We start from the raw sequence: 19,408 nt of genomic DNA, 5'->3' as shown, positions 1-19,408 counted from the left end.
AAGATAAATTATTTTAAATTAGCTTCCTGAATTTTATCAGATATATTCCCTCTTCTACTTTTAATGCTTTCATTATATTCAAAGGCCATTAAGGGTTTCCCAAAAAATAAGCAGATATTAACTTGTTGGCAGGCAAAAAACACTTTAAAATGCTGTATATTTTATTTTGGTCAAAAATTAGACAAGGCATATTTATGCTGTTTTATCTTTTCTTAAACCACTGAAAGAAATCTTTTGTTTGTCATTATATTTTTATCTATCTTGTGATATTATAACCTATGACAAATGAAACTTTTCAAAAGAAATTATCAGCCAATCATAGAATCATTGATAATTGTCTTTAAAGAAAGTCCTTCTCTTTTTTCGTCTAATGAGAAACAAAAGTGACACAGAGAGCGAAACAGACCAGGCAGAGTAAGGGGGAAGATAACATTCTTTTTGACATGGCAAAATGAAAGTTTTGATAAAAAAATAATTTTAAACATGGAAATATAACAGAACTTACTTTTAAACTTTAAGATGGACTGTACATGTATTTAATTTTACTAGTAATTAGATATAGGAAGATGTGGTACCAGTGCCAATGACACAACTCTCCATCCAAGTCACAAGTTATAAAAGTAAACCATTATAGGTCAAGGTACAGTCTTCAACACAGAGCCTTGGCTCACACAGTTCAGAAAGCTATAAATGGGCCCCACAAATTACCAGTGTAAAACCATTCAAATGGGAAAACCAACGTTCTAACCTTTTTAAAAGAATGTGAAAGGAGAAACACTTATGAACCACATCAACAATGCTTTTATCTAAATATCAGATTTTAAATGTCTTTCAGAGAAAGTTCAGTTACCTTCCCCTGACAGGGTATGTAACTCTGAAAAATGGAAATGGGTGTAAATGAATAACATCTTGGATCGACTTATAAATTTTAACTGCATCAAAGCTAAAGCTACTTAACAGACCTAAATTATACATTTATATTGGCAATGATTGGTGTAATATTTAAACAATTTATTTTTATAATTGTTACAACATTATTTTTAATCATTTGTGAGGCTCAGTAAACCATGATGTTTCTGCTTTTTAATATTTGTTTGTAATGCTGATAATATCATGAAGTGAAAGGTATTCCACTGTGGACAAACAGTATACCCTTTATCACAAAGTTCCCTTAAACTGTAATGAACCCCCCTTTTTTTTAGACAATCAATGCATTTGAATGGGGACATGTAATTGGACCCCCCCTTGTCTTGGGTTAGGAACCACCTGTAAAACTTGGTTGGTTGATAATATATTATAACTCCAGCTCCTGTGGAGAGAAGAGTAAACATTACATAATATACAGTAAACACATTCCCGCATCTTTCTTTAAACTAAAAGTGAATTGTCTGTTGGCAAAACTTGAAATGTTAATGGTCTATTCCATGCGAGAATTTAAAATATTCAAGAAAACAAAACAAATGTCTAAATTTTTAACATTGTCAATTTGAATGTTCGGTTTCAATTTCATGGTCCTTTCCCAGTACTGAGAACTTTGATCAAAGGATGGAAATCAGCTCCTGCTTTAGTTAAACAATCCGAAATCTGGCTGCTGGTTTTAATCCATGTGACTGTGATGTCACCAAGACTAACACTTTCTTTGATGCTAGCTAAATCTAAACACAACCGTTTCTCAGAAATAAGTTTTGTTGAGTGAATGTTTTGACACAGAGATTTGTTGTCTGTGAAACAATTGATTGGAATAGATTCTCCTGCATTTAATTTTATCATTTCTTGAAGAATGCTCCTAACAAAATAGCAAGCATCTAGTCCATCAACAAGTGATAAAGCTTCCGCAGCTAGAGTACTTTTAACAACTCGTCTGATTTTCTTTGAAGACCAAGAAATTGGGCAATTTTTTCCATTTTGTCCGCGTAGAAATATCACATATCCACCGGCACTTGAAACACGATCAGATAAATTGGCATATGAGGCATCCGTATAGAGTATTAACTCAATGTTCTTTAGACTTTCTAAGTTTGGATATTTAATTCTGTATGAATTGTTTTGAGCTTTTCTGATGGATCGCAACCACGGTCTGCTACCATGTAAAACTTGGTTGGTTGATAATATATTATAACTCCAGCTCCTGTGGAGAGAAGAGTAAACATTACATAATATACAGATATAACACCACCCTTTCAAAATGGCTGGATCTGTCCCAGAATGGAGATTGATTTTTGTCGAGCTTGCAACTTTTGTTGCAGAAAGCTCGATATAGGGATAGTGATCCCGCGGCGGCGGGCGGTGCTAGCTCACTTCTTGAAAGCTTTATATTTTAGAAGTTAGAAGACCTGGATGCTTCATACTTTGTATATAGATGCCTCATGTTACGAACTTTCTGTCAGTCACATATCCAATGTCCTTGACCTCATTTTCATGGTTCAGTGACTACTTGAAAAAAAAGTTAAGATTTTTTGTAATGTTAAATTCTCTCTTATCATTAGTTATTGGATAACTATATTTGTTATGTGCGTACCTTGCAAGGTCCTTATGCACGTCAGATAGTTTTCACTTGACCTCGACCTCATTTCATGGATCAGTGAACAAGGTTAAGTTTTCGTGGTCAAGTCCATATCTCAGATACTATAAGCAATAGGTCTAGTATATTCAGTGTATGAAAGGACTGTAAGGTGTACATGTCCAACTGGCAGGTGTCATCTGACCTTGACCTCATTTTCATGGTTGAGTGGTTATAGTTAAGTTTTTGTGTTTTGGTCTGTTTTTCTTATACTATATGCAATAGGTGTACTATATTTGGTGTATGGAATGATTTTTAGGTGTACATGTCTAGCTGACAGGTGTCATCTGACCTTGACCTCATTTTTATGGTCCAGTGGTCAAAGTTAAGTTTTTGAGTTTTTGTCTATTTTTCTAATACTTTATGCATTAAGTCAACTATATTTGGTTTATTGAAATATTTTATGACCTATATACATGTATCTGTAATGTAGGTTTTATTTGACCTTGACCTGATTTTCACGGTCCATTGCTAAGTGTTAAGTGTTTGTGTTTTGGTCTGTTTTTCTTAATTTATTAGCAATAAGTCAACTTTATTTGTGTATTGAAGAGTTGTTAGCTGTACATGTCTGTCTGACATGGTTCATCTGACCTTGACCTCATTTTCATGGTTCATTGATCAATGTTTCGTTTTCTTGGTTAATGTTGAGTTTATGTGACAGTTGTAATAAAGCTTTATATTTAGGTCTATCAACATAATAACAATGATCAGTAAAGAACGCGAGACATTTCAGCGTGTGCACTCTTGTCTTAATACAAATGTACTCAATATTCAGTGAAGACAGTCTTTTTCTATAGGTACACGTATATACATAATTGCATATTAAAAGATGAAGTTGTTATTTTGTATGCCCTTATTAATGACTTAAAATTTGATACAAAACAAGGAAAATATATCAATTTTACAAAATATACTAAAATTGTCATGGTTTGTTACAATCAGGACAATGGTGACTCTTTGAATATTAAAATAGTTCTAATTTCCTGAACTCCAATTATATAGGTCATCTAAAGGCAAATTAGGAGATAATTGTATTGTATGTTCAACTTGTCCTTCTTAAAACACAGGCTTTACTGTCAAAAATTGAGTTTAGCTAACTAGGAGCAGCAGAATTATATGTAGATGAATGGACATTTGTGACAATATATCATAGGTTTACAAAGTCAAAGATGAAATTACCACTCTAATGCCTTATATTAAAATAAATTCTATTTTAGTAAATATTTTGGCTAAACATCGAAACATAGTGACATCATTGTTGTTACTCCAATGTTAGAAATAAACATGACACAGAATTATACTTTTCATACACTTCAGAATGGTTAAATATTGACAAAAAGAAGATTTTGAGGCACAAGATGTTGCTATTTTCTGAAAAATTACATACCAATAAAAATTCAGAATTCAAACTGTATGTGGCTTTACTTAGATACTAGCTGGTAGAACATTGACTCCAGCACTGAAAAATATTTGTAAACAACCAATGAAAATTATCATTCCAAACAAATCGCATTAGGATTAAAGATACTGTATGGTAAGTTAAAAGTTTGCAACCAAAAAGTATTTTTTTATTTTTATTTATAGTTTCATCAGTTAATTATCGAAATGCCATGTAATATTTTAGTAAACTACTTGTTAAAAGGTGATTGATTTTGTATATAAATATGAATAAATATTTATTTTTTTATTTGTAGATTTTCCTCAACCTGTTAAAAATTTCAGTTGTATTATTTATGACTGGGATAAGAAAATGGAATGTAGCTGGGACTTGGGTGTGAACTATTTTAATTTGCATTATATCAACACAACATTGCAAATGTATGTATATTACTTATTAAAACTACAGATTTTTTTTTTATTTGGCTACAATTGGCAATAAATAAATATTGTTATATATATTGACAAACTATATGAAAGTCCACTAGAGTCTATTTCACTAGTAGAATTGGCTTTTTTTTTAAATTTTCATTGTTTATGATGTGTCACCATACATTATGATTAACAATCAATTGTTTAAAATGTTATGATGTTAAACAATTATTACCCAGAATGCTTTAGATTGAGAAATAAGAATTGGGTCAACCGTCAATACAGTCAGTTGTGTTGTCAAATCTGTTATGACCTTGTTGCTAAGGATGAGTGCATTGTCTAACTTTGTTCAGGATGAATTTCATTGACATTGTCCAGCTTATTTAATCCTGTCATTAATTTAGGTTTATTTACATCTTTTTCACAGTTTTATGACATTATACTTTCCATCAATATTTTTAAATTGCTAATGGTTTCACTTCTCTAGTTACCAATAAAGTATTCATAATTTTTGGAAGCTAGAATAAAAGCTTTATAGTAAGATTTTAAAAATAAAGTATATTTCTGGGTTAACTATTAACTCGATCATTCATCTTAATTCATTTTTTTTTCTATCTAAAATCTCATTAATTTTTAAAGGTCTTCTAAACATAGAATGTTATGTTTAAATACAGAAATATCCCCCAAAACAATGATTTACAGGTAAATCTTGGGAGACATAGATCCGATTACAAGTCCCATTACCCTTTATTGGTTCGATTGTTGTTTTATAAGGAACTTCCGGGTACAACAGTTAACTTCATTTAGGTGATTCTTATTTTGATTGTTAATTCTTTTTAATATAATGAAAACTTGAAATTTGAAACTGTGAACCGGATTTCATAAAATCATTAAATTATGATTTAGAATAATTGTCATACAAATTTAGTGACCAACTGACATTAACAACATGATAAAGCTCATTTTATCTTCTGACAAAATATGACTATCTTTCTAAAGAGCTGCAGTTGTGTAACCACATTCAATAGCATTAGTGAAGTTTTGTGTGACACAATTATTGCATTCTTTCCAATAGAAGTTGTAATCAATTTGATCAAAGTAGTAAGGTTTAGCATTGAACTTTGCATGTAGAATTTATTTGTATTCTGACAAACAATCTTAAAGTTCTGAAATAACACATAACTTTATGAAATGTTATATTTTTCTTATAAGCTACACCATTTGTATGAATACAGCTGAAGTTTTTTTTGCATATATCAAGTTTGATATTTTGAAGAAATTAAACAAGACAGGGCTTGCCAAAAGTGAACTGTATATCTAAATGACAGTATATGTTGATTTGAAGTTAGAAACATTAGCACTTAAAATGGTCAATTTCTATTACTCCATCAAATTGTAAATGAATATTGAAATTATTTTTCGCTTGAACAATGTAAACAGTGACGATTATTTTATGCATTTGCATGGGGACATATGGTTGGAAACGCCACTTAATCTTTGGTTGGAAACCGCCTTTTTAAGAAAAGATCAACCACACATATAATTTACTTTGATACTTATTATAATTATATAGGTTTTCTTGTAAAGTACAGTCTTCAAGGTCTTACAAATTTTAACTGGCAACTTTTGCTTTTTGGTTGAAATTTGCATTTTGGTTTTTAGCTACATTTGATAAAGAGGCCATAACTGATTTTACTAGAATATACTCCATTGAATCATTCAATTCAATGTATAGGTCTGTTCCTGAGCATATTATGATAAATTACTTTGAAAATAAAATGAAAAAAATAATAAATCCTCCATAGAGGAGAGTATGGTGGATCCATTATATGATACAATGTTAATTAAATTTGCAGGAAAACAATCAGTAACTTGTATACAGCTTGTCCACAAAGACCAACTTTAACCACATGTATATGGCCAATAGGATATATCAATTTTGCTTTATTGCTGAAAAACAAATTCAAAATTGAAATTTGGGTTACAAACACAAAGCATAAAAGTCAAATATTGATAAAACGGAAATATAATGGCAACAAAGACAAGGAAATTTTTAAGGGTAATTCTGAAGTCATTGTTAAATTTGCATGATTTTGTTGATTTTCATATTGTGGCATGGTAACAAAAAATGGTATGGGACACCAATTACAATTGTATTCCACTACGTAATTTAGTTTTAGGGAAAGGGTATCGATAGATTAATCATTAGAAAAAGAAAATACATTTGGGTTATGACTCTTTTTTTTAATCTCAAATTTGAAATTTGTGAATTTTTTTTATAAAAGCTGATACGTGTTTATTGCAGTAGTGTGATTTGAGGTTTTCTCCTTCTTTTTGTGGTTTATTTAATTGATCCACCAGTCAAATATTTTAAAATAAGCTACAATTTTTTTTTTTTAAATTGGGCTTTCTTCATACAAGTATAATACATCAAGATTATTTTTTGTTACCAAGGTTACATTTTGTTTGGTTCTTGTTTCAGATCAGACAGAAGTAAGGAAAAGTAAGTGTCAAAAAACATGTGTTGTGTAAATCTTTCATTATCCCAAAAAGAAGAGTAAAATTAGAATGTTCCAATTTTCATGAATATGAATATTTGATGGAAATTGGTACATCTTTAAATATTTAGGTATTGGGTTTATTTTTACAGCTTTTAACTCTTGATACATGTGGTGATGAGAGAGAATGTGATTGTGATTGTTTTTGACGCTTGCTTAGTTTACTAGTTTCGCAGTTTAAGTTGCACTGTTCATGTTTGTTTGGTTACATCTATACACCCTGCATTGTTTTTATTTTTATTTTGGTCTCTTGCCATGTGACTTGACGTTCATTTTTTGTTTGTCAATTCAAAATTATTCTTTATTTACACACAGACACAAAATTTGTGTAACATGAGGACAAATTTCAAATTAAACTTTTTAAAGAGCAAAATAGACAGGAAAACTTCTTTTTGAAAAGTATAGAAAACTTGTAATCACCATATGATGATGACGCCTGCATCTGCAGCGTCAACAATGTATTAGTTTGTGATTAGGTCTAGCTTATAGTGAAGCACTAGTGGTAAGTCAAAGATATTTGGTATGCAGTTGTATTAGTTTTGACACATCTTATTACCATGGAGATTTTTTGGGCCTGCCCCCTCAGTTATAGTCTATTGACTTTGAAACTTTGTTAAGTTATCATGAATTAGTTTGTGATTGGGTCAGTTTATAGGGAACCACTAGCGGTAAGTTAATGATAATTAGTATAAGCATTCACATATCTCATTTCCACAGAGATTATTTGACCCTGCCTCCTCAATCATGGTCTATTGACTTTATAACTTTAACCCTAAGTTTTCATATATTAAATTGTTATAAGGTTGGTTTATGGGGAACCACTAGTTGTACGTCAATAATATTTGGTACACAGCTACTTTGCATAGGTACTGTTTCTGTACCAAAAAAATGCAGTACTAGAAATTTACTATTAATATTAAGTACTATTTCTTTACTTTAAAATAATTGTAATATTTAGGTACTTGTATTTTACAGTACTTGATTTGTACTTAATATTTAGGTACAGAAATAATACAATATTCCTTGCTTGAAAATCATAACTTTAAGAGATTTGGAATAGAAATCTTTCAAAATACTGAAAATATAACGGTAGTAACCAAAGATCTGTAGTACCTAAATTTTAAGTACAAATAAAGTACTGTAAAATACAGGTACCTAAATATTACAATAATTTAAGAGTAACAAAATAGTACTGAATATTAAAAGTAGATTTCCAGTACTACAAATTTTTAGTACAGAAATAGTACCTATGCAAAAGTAGCTGTGTATACAGTTGAATTAGTATTGGCACATCTCATTCCCATGGAGATTTTTTAGCCATGTTCCTTCAGTCATGGTTCATTGACTTTGAATATTTGCAAAACTTGCATGTTAAAATGTTGCTATTTTAATTATCTCTGTGATAATAGTTTATTTACAGAAATTACATTTTTTTGTAAATTTTTGAAAATTCTTACAAAAATCTTTTTGTCTAAATGTACTTTGCCAAGTTCATTATAGATAGAGATAATTGTAAACAGCAAGAATGTTCAGTAAAGTAAGATCTACAAACAAGTCACCATCTCCAAAACAGAATTTTGTAATGAATTCTATTCTTGTCTATAATGTGTCCTTTGTTTAATATGCTAATTGCTATCAATTGTCCTTTTGCAACACATAAAGTGGCCCTAAAAAATATAAATTGATAAAGTGGTGTTGATACCAAAAGTATTAAACTCTTTTTCATTTATTGAAGCTCATGCTAGAATTAGATGGTATTTTATTGTATTCTGTCTGCATGAAACAAAGTATTTGCATAACTAGCTGCTAGACAGTTAACTTTTTAGTTGACAGCTTTCTGTGTTTTGCTGTTAGTTAATTTGTATATGTATATGTGAAGGTTAGGGGATTTGTATTGAAGATTTAATAAATACTTATGTGCAATGTATAATACTGTAAATTCAGAAGTAATTGCATGTGTTTATTATTGCAATATATTTTATTTGTTGTCCTATTGTGAAAAAATCATGTTTAGTTTATATAAAAATTTAAAAAATACAAAATGGGATTTTAAATTGTTGTGATTTTAAACCTGTTGCATTTTTGCAACATTATGAATACCATCGCAATAATTTCTGAGTTTACAGTATACAATATGATTAAAAGATTTCATCAGGGGTTATTAAATAGCATTTCTGAAAGAAAATGAGACAACACCAGGATTGAAAAAAAAGAACTGTCCACAAATTAGTGTACAAAAACTTTATGATTGTGCTAAAGTCCTAACTACAAAAAAGGATAAATTTAAGTGCTCAGAAACAGAAAGCAATTTTTGCTTGTCTACTTGCTCCTATATTGTGATGCTCCTGGCAATGATAAGTCATGATTATTAATGAAAGAGGTAGCAAGCATGATAGGATTGTGTTAAGTACAAGGAATATATCAAATAACCACATATTCTGTAACAGTTGAATATCAATAATGTGGTCATTTTTATAAATTTCCTGTTTACAAAACTTTGAATTTTCGAAATACTAAGGATTTTCTTATCCCAGGCATAGATTACCTTAGCTGTGTTTTGCACAACTTTTTGGAATTTTGGATCCTTAATGCTCTTCAACTTTGTACTTGTTTGGCTTTATAGATATTTTGATATGAGCGTCACTGATGAGTCTTATGTAGACGAAATGCGGGTCTGGCGCACTAAATTATAATCCTGGTACCTTTGATAACTATTAGTCATGATGGCATCCATCAAACATGTGAAGAGAAGACCTCAAATTTCATATGTAAGCCTACATACATTGAAACAACCATTTATCGAGGAGATATATATACATATGTTATTTTAAGTGATTATTTGTTAAATGAAGACAATACACCCAAAAAAATTAATGATTAAGTTAAGAAGGATTTTTTTAAGAATATGAAATCATTTTTTGCTGGTTGAATGACAATCATATCACTAGTGCAAGGTTGCATCTTGAGTAGTATATAAGCTTCCTGGTCACTCTGACATGTTCACATATAATTACAGTAAAATGTTGATGTTCAAATTTCAATGATGCGGTTACATTATGTCATATAGATGAGTTAAGATATTTTGAGGAGGGTATTAAAGTGTTTATTCATAAGTATTATCTGACTTACTGGTACATAATTGGTTCTATTTACATCAATATAATTTATTTGTATTTGAGTTGATTTTTCAGATAGTAAGTGACATAACTGTATACATTCCAGAGAGAGTATAACAAATCCAATCATTTTACTTAATTGATTCCTAATGTCTTTAATGTCTCAAGTTCATTTCTTAGATAACAGTACTCAACAATAAAGTTTGGTCATATATAAATTTCTCTAATTAGCTGTTTTAACTTGATCATAAAAGATAAATTAAGGCAAATTTTAATGATTTTCTTACAAAATGCGAGACATAGTGATCCTATATGCTGTCAATACCAACTGCAATGTCCAGAATCCTCATTTATGTTGAGCTGTGATGAACTGCAAAAGTAGGCGACACTAGGTTCCGGAAAACTTTCCCTTTTTTTCAAATTAAGGTCAATATAGTGGTAATGAATATTGTTGTTCATGGCAGGATATTTATGGCTTGAAGACTAATTATCTGATTGGGTTTATCAAAGCTGCAATTGTGTTCAACAGTTGAAAATTTTTATATTAATGTCGATGAAAACCAATACTTAATATTGCTTCTCCTATCAGTTGGGCATAAAGTTTATACAATTAAATTGCATATAAGCCATAATGAACTTGTTACTTTCATAGTACATTGTACTCATTTTAAACCAACTGTAAAGAATATAAAGTTAATGGAAATTCTTTATTTTGAATAGTCATCTTAAAATTATGATCTTGGACCTCAAAAACATTCGCTGTTACCAGTTTTTTATAATGTAACTAACAATATTTTTTTTATTGATTTATGAATACATGTATATGTTCTAGTTCAGAAAGAAAATCAACTATACTTACTTAAAAACTATTTTAAAACATATCCTCATGGGTATATATTTTTATCTTACAGTTATGGGAGTGGAAGCTGTCCTAATATGAATTTACTGAATTGTACAATAAATCAAGGAGAAGGCGTTTCATTTGATAGATCTACTTTGGACTTTATTGTAAATGTAACAAACACCGTGCGTGAGGTATTTAGGGAGACAGGCTGGATAACTGTTAAACAAGCTACATCGGGTAAAATGTCATCATTTGTCTTAAAGTCATATGAAAACCTTAAATTAAAAAAAATGATGCATATGTTTTTTTTTAATAACAAAATGGATAGTTTTCATTATTAAACTTATGTACATATATTTTTTCTGAAGAAAATTATTTTATTTGTCCACATTTAGAAGAAGTTTCTTTTTTTAATTGCTTGCTTCCAGGAAGCAATTCACCAACATATTTTCCGTATGCATAATGACCCGAGCGTAACCCTCCTGGTAAAAATCCAGTGACCACAATACGCATGGATTGGTCACTGAAATAAACTAGCTATTATCTGATTGAACATGTTAAACATGTGCTCATTATACATGCTTTTTTGTTGATTGTTTACTATAAGGTGACAATCGGTAAAATTGGGAGTCAAAACACAGCATTTAATGAGCTGCCATATTTGTTAAATCATAACAGACAGAGAGAAAAAAATTATGATTATATCATAATATTTTCAAAAAAAAATTGATAAAATCATGAACATAAGACTTAGTTTATGATATATACATGCATTGGTTTAAGAATTGGATAAACATTATTTTTCACCAGTCACTTGTTTCATATGACTTTAACTGATTACTGACTAAATATTATATAAATAAATGCTACTAACCTTTATCTTTCTGTAGTTAAAATAATTTGCTAATATCATCATAAATTGTGAAGCTTTTTTCCTGACAAAAAATCATTTATTTTGTCTTTTCTTTTCTTTTCTTTGTTGTAATAAGTATGTGTAATCTTTTTTTAACATACATGTCCACTCTTTGTATATAACAAAAAAATGACAAAACTAATAATTAACTAGCGGATAATGGAACATGGTAGCCATTAGCAAAACCAATTTTAAAACAGATTTTAAACTTGTACAAAGCTATTTCAAGCTACGATCATAAATGTTTATTTATTGTTGAAGGAATCAAATTTTTGTACCGATGTTCATGATTTTTTTCTACTCTATGACTTAGGGATTCTGTCTTTATAACATATTACAAAATTATCTCTTCTTTTTGTGGATTTATGATTTTAGAATTAAGAACTTTGAAATAGGTTGGGGTCCAGGTAATGCTCAAACTGTGGGTTCATTTATTTTCGTGGATTGCTGAAAACTTGCTTATTGGTTGATATTTGACTTTGTGGTTTTGCCAATCACTGTATACATAGCCTAGTTAAAAATATGTTATTTGTGAAACATTTTAATTTATGATTTATCTGTACCCACGAAACCCAAAAAAAATGGTATCCATAAAAAAAATAAAGAATCCACTGTATATAAAAATTAAGATGTGTTATGATTGCCATAGAAAGTAATAAACTCCACCAGAAACCAATGAAATTACAAAGTAGTTTACAATTATAGCTCACCATAGGCATAGGACCTTAAACAATAAGCAAAGGCTATACAGCAAAGAAAAATAGGCCCTGAAATGACCAATTAAAACAGTTCAAACAACAATGATGGTCTAATGTATGTGCAAAACAATAAATGCCAAACAAATATTATATACAGCAACAAACGACAATAGGTGAATCACAGGCTGCTGACTCTCCCTCTCGTATCTTTCGCCTCTCTTTTTAAACAGTCATTTACAGGATGTGGAAGAGTTAAACATGTTTGCTTCCACCAAACCCTCCACCAAACCAGAGACAGTGATGTAGCAGTACAACATAAGTGTGACCAGGGGGAAAAAACATCTTTATTTATTATTTAGTACTTTTATATGTTATTCTTAAAAAAATGTGTGACATTATATAAATACCACATTTCCGAGAGGTTGATTGAACAAAGCCAAGGTTGACAATGTTTGTTTCAAGAGGTAACAATATGCTCTATCACCTATCAGCTATTTTTTATTTAATCTATTACATGTATACTGAATGTTATGCCATTATTGTCTTTAAAATTTTAGATTGGGAACTTAATTCAGTATGAGTTCATGTACATAACAACTTGACAGTTATTTGATAAAAAAAACAGTTAAGCAAGATGTATCTTTTATTTTGACACACTGACAAAGGTCTAAGGCCAAATTGTAGATTTTGAGTATTGTCTTTAAATTGTTGATGTTAATTCAATGATAGGTCTTTTGAAAAGGGTGACATTCATTATAAATAATTAATTGTCTCCAACTGAACCATGGATAGAGTATGATCTTCCTCGAATTATTCAATCAAAATCTGGCATTTTTAAAATGTAAATTACATTTACAGCTGATTGCATCGAGTGTGCAAGAAAGTGTACTATATTTGTTTAGCTTGCTTGCTAGCTGAACAGTGAAGTTATTTTTAGGTAAGGTATACTACTCTACTTTGGAAATAGCCTATATAGCTAGTCCTATAGACAGATAGATTGGTTATATGTCAGACTAGTCTACTCTTTAAGGAGGGTAGTTTACCTAACTTATAATGACTTCAGCTAGCAAGCAAGCTAGCCACAGATATTTGCTTTGCCTGCACACTAGATGAAATCAGCTGTAATGTATATTGATAAAAGTATATTGTTATATAATCTAATTTAAACTTTAAGAATAATAAATTAAACATTTTTAGAAATTATCAGACCATTAAATCATCTTTAATAATTGTTATTTAAAATAGTCTTTTAACAACATATCTATTGAAATTGCTGAAAATAGACAAACATGTAAGATTAATTTATTTTGATATAATTCTTTGTGTAATGATACGTTTTTTGATTGAGTTAAGTCTGCTAATTGATATTTTATCGTATGTTTTTATATGTTGTGATGTTATGCTATTGTTTCAGAAAAAGGGAGAAGGTTTGGGCCCATTAAAACGTTTAATCCCGCTGCAAATGTTTGCACCTGTCCTAAGTCAGGAATCTGATGTACAGTAGTTGTCGTTTGTTTATGTAATATATACGTGTTTCTCGTTTCTCGTTTTGTTTATATAGATTAGACCGTTGGTTTTCCCGTTTGAATGGTTTTACACTAGTAATTTTGGGGCCCTTTATAGCTTGTTGTTCGGTGTGAGCCAAGGCTCCGTGTTGAAGGCCGTACTTTAACCTATAATGGTTTAATTTTTAAATTGTTATTTGGATGGAGAGTTGTCTCATTGGCACTCACACCACATCTTCCTATATCTATCAAAACTTCTTTATGTAAAGATTGCATTTCATGCAATCAAGGACTTATGATACTAACTTGAAATCTAATAATCTTCCAAGGCTTCTCTCTACCTTTTTGATACACAAAATATAGTGCATTGATCATAGCATTCTGTACATCTTATCCATGAATTTTTCCAAAAAAACATCAATGAGATTTATGCTCAGATATTCAAGTCACAAAAGACATCTTCAAAAATTGAAGTTATCTTTCTTTGTCCAGAATTATAGTTGAATCAAATGCAACCAGTGTTCTATACAATGCAATATATAACTTTATTTCCCACTGATAAATAAAAGCAATCTTTATCCTTCAGTGATTACACACACTTTGATATTTAAATCTGTCCCATCCCATTGTAAGGCCCCACCTAGATAGGAGAGGGTCATTATGTTTTCTGGTTATGCCCCACCTATATGTTTTCTGGTCATTGTATCTGTTTGTCTGTTCGTTGGTTTACCCATTTGTTTGGTTGTCTGCCTGTCCCACTTCAGGTTAAAGTTTTTGGTCTAGGTAGTTTTTGAAGAATATGAAGTCCAATCAACTTGAAACTTAGTACACATGTTCCCTATATGATAAGACCTTTCTAATTTAAATGCCAAATTAGATTTTTGACCCCAATTTTATTGTCCACTGAAAAATAGAAAATGACAGTGCAAGTTTCAGGATAAAGTTTTTGGTCAAGGTAGTTTTTGAAGAAGTTGAAGTCCAATCAACTTGAAACTGAGTACACATGTTCCCTATGATAAGATCTTTCTTATTTTAATGCCAAATTAGATTTTTTACCCCAATGAACTGAACATAGAAAATGATATTGTGAGTGGGGCATCTATGCACTATGGACATAATATCACAGGGTATAAGACCCACACATTGATTGTTATGTTATAAAATTTTGACTGTAAGTTCAAATATTGTATGCATAGAAGAAGCAACAAAAAAAATAGAATTGAGTTTTTAAGGTCAGATATGGGTTTGAACTTATTGTTGGAAATTGTGTCCTGTGTACCAGACTTACTTTCATTGAAATGAATTACCTGCATCTGACATGAAATTACAGCATTAAAAGGACTTCCACAAGTAGGGATACAGTGCTGCCAAGTCTCACACCTTAAGCATGAGAATCACACATTTACATGCCTATTAAGCAGCATATTCCATAATTTTTTTGTTTTTTCTCTTTGATCTTTTTTCCAAATCTCACACATTTGCTTCAAAATAAGTTGGCAGAGCTGGTGATACTAAGTATTTTGTGTATTTTATTTTAGTGAAACCAAGTCCAGTTGATATGATCGAGATTTCATCCATTACAAGTAGATGTGTCTCTTTAAAGTGGGTACACAACAGAAGACATAGGCAGAAAATATTCATCATCTATATGACATCAAAGTGGAACGATAATAAGGTAAATATGACATATAATAGAGAATAGGGACAGGGAAGGTATCCAAGGTTTATCAAACCAACACAAGAGCAGAAAACAGCCCAATGTGTCTTCAACACAGATATAAATATTATAGCCCCATTGTTAAAGATTCCCATAGCCCTATGTGAGAGAAACAGACTTTTTAGAGCCTCTAGCTTTGCATCAGTATAATTTATTAAAGTATTGATAACAGTGTCTGTTTCTATCCCTCACTCAATCTTAACCCTTCCTGACTTGTTTCATGAAGAATTTTTTATTTTAGAATTCTATGAATCAATTCACTGACTACAAAATAGAAATGAAAGAATGATGTTTAAGTCAAATATGTGTTATGTATATTTTTTTTTGTTAATGCAGAAAATAGTGTCAAAAGAATTTAAAACAACAGTTTGTAATCTGAAGCCAAATACAAAATATCAAATATCAATAGTGACGCGACCAGGAGAGGATATTGGATATCCTAGTGAACCTGTGAACAACATCACCACAACAGAGACAGACTGTAAGATTATTTATATAGATACTTTAAATTTGCTACATCTGCTTTAAATACAAATAATTTTGCTGTTCAAATTCTTGCTTTTTTCAATCTCATAAAAGAGAACTTTGTAGTGAGTATGTCACTAATAACTGATGAAAATATAAAAATTTATAAAAATATAACAGTGTTCCTTTTCATTATCTTTCAGATAAAGGGCCACTATAGAATATGTAATTGTACAATGCCCTCTCCTTTTCTGCCTTTCTATAGCTATAGAATTTTGGAACCGTTATGTATGAGTTTTATCCCAGTTGACATACTAGTAATTTAATTTCAATACTTAAATTTGCAGGTAGTTATTTCTTATAAAGTAAATATGTTCAGTCTCATTGTACTGCTAAAATGATTTTTCCTGCAACATGAGACGGGAACTGATAAGGCTTTAATTTTTTTTTTATTTCTAATTTAGTTTTATGTTTTGGTAAAAAAAAATAGGTGTAATAAAAATATTATTTCTTGTATAGTCCCTGACAGACCTCCAGAGGTTTTTGCTGGAAGTTATGTTTTATCGGTTGAAGGCTGTAGGAATGACAAACGTAATGTGACCTTGTATTGGAAGGTATGTGCTAAAATCTTGTAGGATTATCTTATTTTTCTTCTGTCACATTTTGAATAAGAAAAAGTATTTACACCTATATACATGATATAATTTTGATAAGGCAGTGATGATTACTCCTAAACATGTACAACCTGATCATGATTTTTCTTGGTTTTTGAACTATAACTTTAGTTAAAGTAAATAGAAATCTATGAAATTTTGACACAGGGTTTTTGACTACAATAGGAAGGTTGGGATTGATTTTGGGAGTTTTGGTCCCAACAGTTTAGGAATAACAGGCAAAAAAAGGGCCCAAATAAGCATTATTCTTGTTTTTTTCGCACCATAACTTTAGTATAAGTAAATAGAAATCAATGAAATTTAAACACAAGGTGTATGAACACAAAAGGAAGGTAGGAATTGATTTTGGGAGTTTTGGTCCTGACAGTTTAGGAATAAGGGGCCCAAAAGGTCCAAAATTAAACTTTGTTTGATTTCATCAAAAACTGAATAATTGGGGTCTAACTGTGTATGTAGATTTTTAATTTTTGGTCCTGTTTTCAAATTGGTCTACATTAAGGTCCAAAGGGTCCAAAATTAAACTAAGTCTGATTTTAACAAAAATTGAATCCTTGGGGTTCTTTGGTATGCTGAGTCTAAAAATGTACTAAGAATTTTGATTATTGGCCAAGTTTTCAAGTTTGTCCAAATTGAGGTCCAAAATTAAACTTTGTTTGATTTCAACAAAAATTGAACTCTTGGGGTTTCTTTGATATGCTGAATCTAAACATGTATTTAGATTTTTTATTCTGGGCCCATTTTCAAGTTGGTCCAAAAAGAAAATTGGTAAATGGTAAATAGTAATAATGAAAAGAAATTTATAAGCAATTAATAAAAGTAACTTTTTCTTATGATTTGTATTCTATATTTCATTCATGTGGTAAATATTTGGTCTCACAGCAATCGATCAAGTTAATTTTCTAATGAGCTTGTTTCAGGATTTGCCAGAAACATACCAAAATGGTCAGATGTTAGGATATAAAGTAAAGGTATTTGATGGGATATCATTTAACTATGATTACCATGTTCACAAACGAACATCCACATTGGTGTCTCTACCTTGTAGTAGGGGAGTGATTGTATCAGTGTTCTCATGGAATGAAGAAGGAAACTCAGTTGAAGGATCAGAGATAACTATACCTGAAGCAAATAGTAAGTATTATTGTTTCTGCTGAAATATTCAAGAATTTTATCATTTGTAATATATGTAAGCACTTAATCTGAAAACAGTGAACATGTTTTGGATAATGGCAAATTGTTTTTTGGGTAAAGATTGCATTTTTAAAGATTGCATAAAATGCAATCAAAACCCTCTGTTACTGACTTGATATCTAAATCTTCCAAGGCTTGTTACTACCTTTTTGATACACAAAATATAGTGCATTGATCATAACAGTTTAAACATCCTATTCATGAACATTAACAGAAATCTATCAATGTAAATATATGCTCAGATATTGAAGTCACAAAACTATGTTACATCCAAGGCTTCCAAAATGTCATATATTCCGGACATTTGTATTTTGTCTGGTAAAAGTTCGGCTGGGCAAAGCATGAAATGGTCATTTACTTTTAAGTTTTCAAGGCTTTCTTAAAAGTCAGTCATTTAACATAATTCCTGATCTTTTTGACTCAACCTTTTGGGGAGAGATCTGTTTGCGCCAAAAATGCGTCCTTTTGTGCCACAACTTTATTTCTCAAATGCTCCATTTGCGCCACATGTTTTAAAATTAGATGGTATCATTTGTGCCAAAAATAAAACATACAATTGCGCCAGTTAAAAGAAAAATTACTTCCTTACTCCTTTATTAGCTCACCTGGCCCGAAGGGCCAAGTGAGCTTTTCCCATCACTTGGCGTCCGGCGTCCGGCGTCATCCTGCGTTAACTTTTACAAAAATCTTCTCCTCTGAAACTAATGGGCCAAATTAAACCAAACTTAGCCACAATCATCATTGGGGTATCTAGTTTAAAAAATGTGGCTGGTGACCCGGCCAACCAACCAAGATGGCTGCCACGGCTAAAAATAGAACAGGGGTAAAATGCAGTTTTTGGCTTATAACTCAAAAACCAAAGCATTTAGAGCAAATCTGACATGGGATAAAATTGTTTATCAGGTCAAGATCTATCTGCCCTGGAATTTACAGATGAATCAGACATTTTGTTGTTAGGTTGCTGACCCTGAATTAGTAATTTTAAGGAAATTTTGCTGTTTTTGGTTATTATCTGGAATATTATTATAGATAGAGATAAACTGTAAAAAGCAATAATGTTCAGCAAAGTAAGATCTACAAAAAAGTCAACATGACCAAAATGATCAGTTGACCACTTTAGGAGTTATTGCCCTTTATAGTCAATTTTTAACCATTTTTCGTAAATCTTAGTAATCTTTTAGAAAAATCTTCTCCCCTGAAACTGCTGGGCCAAATTATTTGAAACTTGGCCACAATCATCATTGGGGTATCTAGTTTAAAAATTGTGTCCGGTGACCTGGCCATCAAACCAAGATGGCCGCCACGGCTAAAAATAGAACATAAGGGTAAAATGCAGTTTTTGGCTTATAACTCAAAAA

The 19,408-nt window shown here is 30.8% G+C and overlaps 1 protein-coding gene across 2 annotated transcripts in view; it reads left to right on the top strand.

The window, feature by feature from the left end:
- LOC134715849 (uncharacterized) overlaps positions 1 to 19,408 on the top strand; it is a 51,113-nt gene that overhangs the window by 11,997 nt on the left and 19,708 nt on the right. For both annotated transcript variants that reach the window (XM_063578366.1, XM_063578357.1), the window contains exons 4-9: positions 4,255 to 4,378; positions 10,955 to 11,124; positions 15,542 to 15,678; positions 16,057 to 16,201; positions 16,705 to 16,799; positions 17,777 to 17,990. In XM_063578366.1, coding sequence (XP_063434436.1) covers positions 4,255 to 4,378; positions 10,955 to 11,124; positions 15,542 to 15,678; positions 16,057 to 16,201; positions 16,705 to 16,799; positions 17,777 to 17,990 — 885 coding nt within the window. The remainder of the gene's footprint in view (positions 1 to 4,254; positions 4,379 to 10,954; positions 11,125 to 15,541; positions 15,679 to 16,056; positions 16,202 to 16,704; positions 16,800 to 17,776; positions 17,991 to 19,408) is intronic.

Source organism: Mytilus trossulus, chromosome 1, assembly GCF_036588685.1.
Source record: "Mytilus trossulus isolate FHL-02 chromosome 1, PNRI_Mtr1.1.1.hap1, whole genome shotgun sequence".
Lineage (NCBI taxonomy): Eukaryota > Metazoa > Mollusca > Bivalvia > Mytilida > Mytilidae > Mytilus > Mytilus trossulus.
This window is presented reverse-complemented; position numbering and strand designations above follow the sequence as displayed.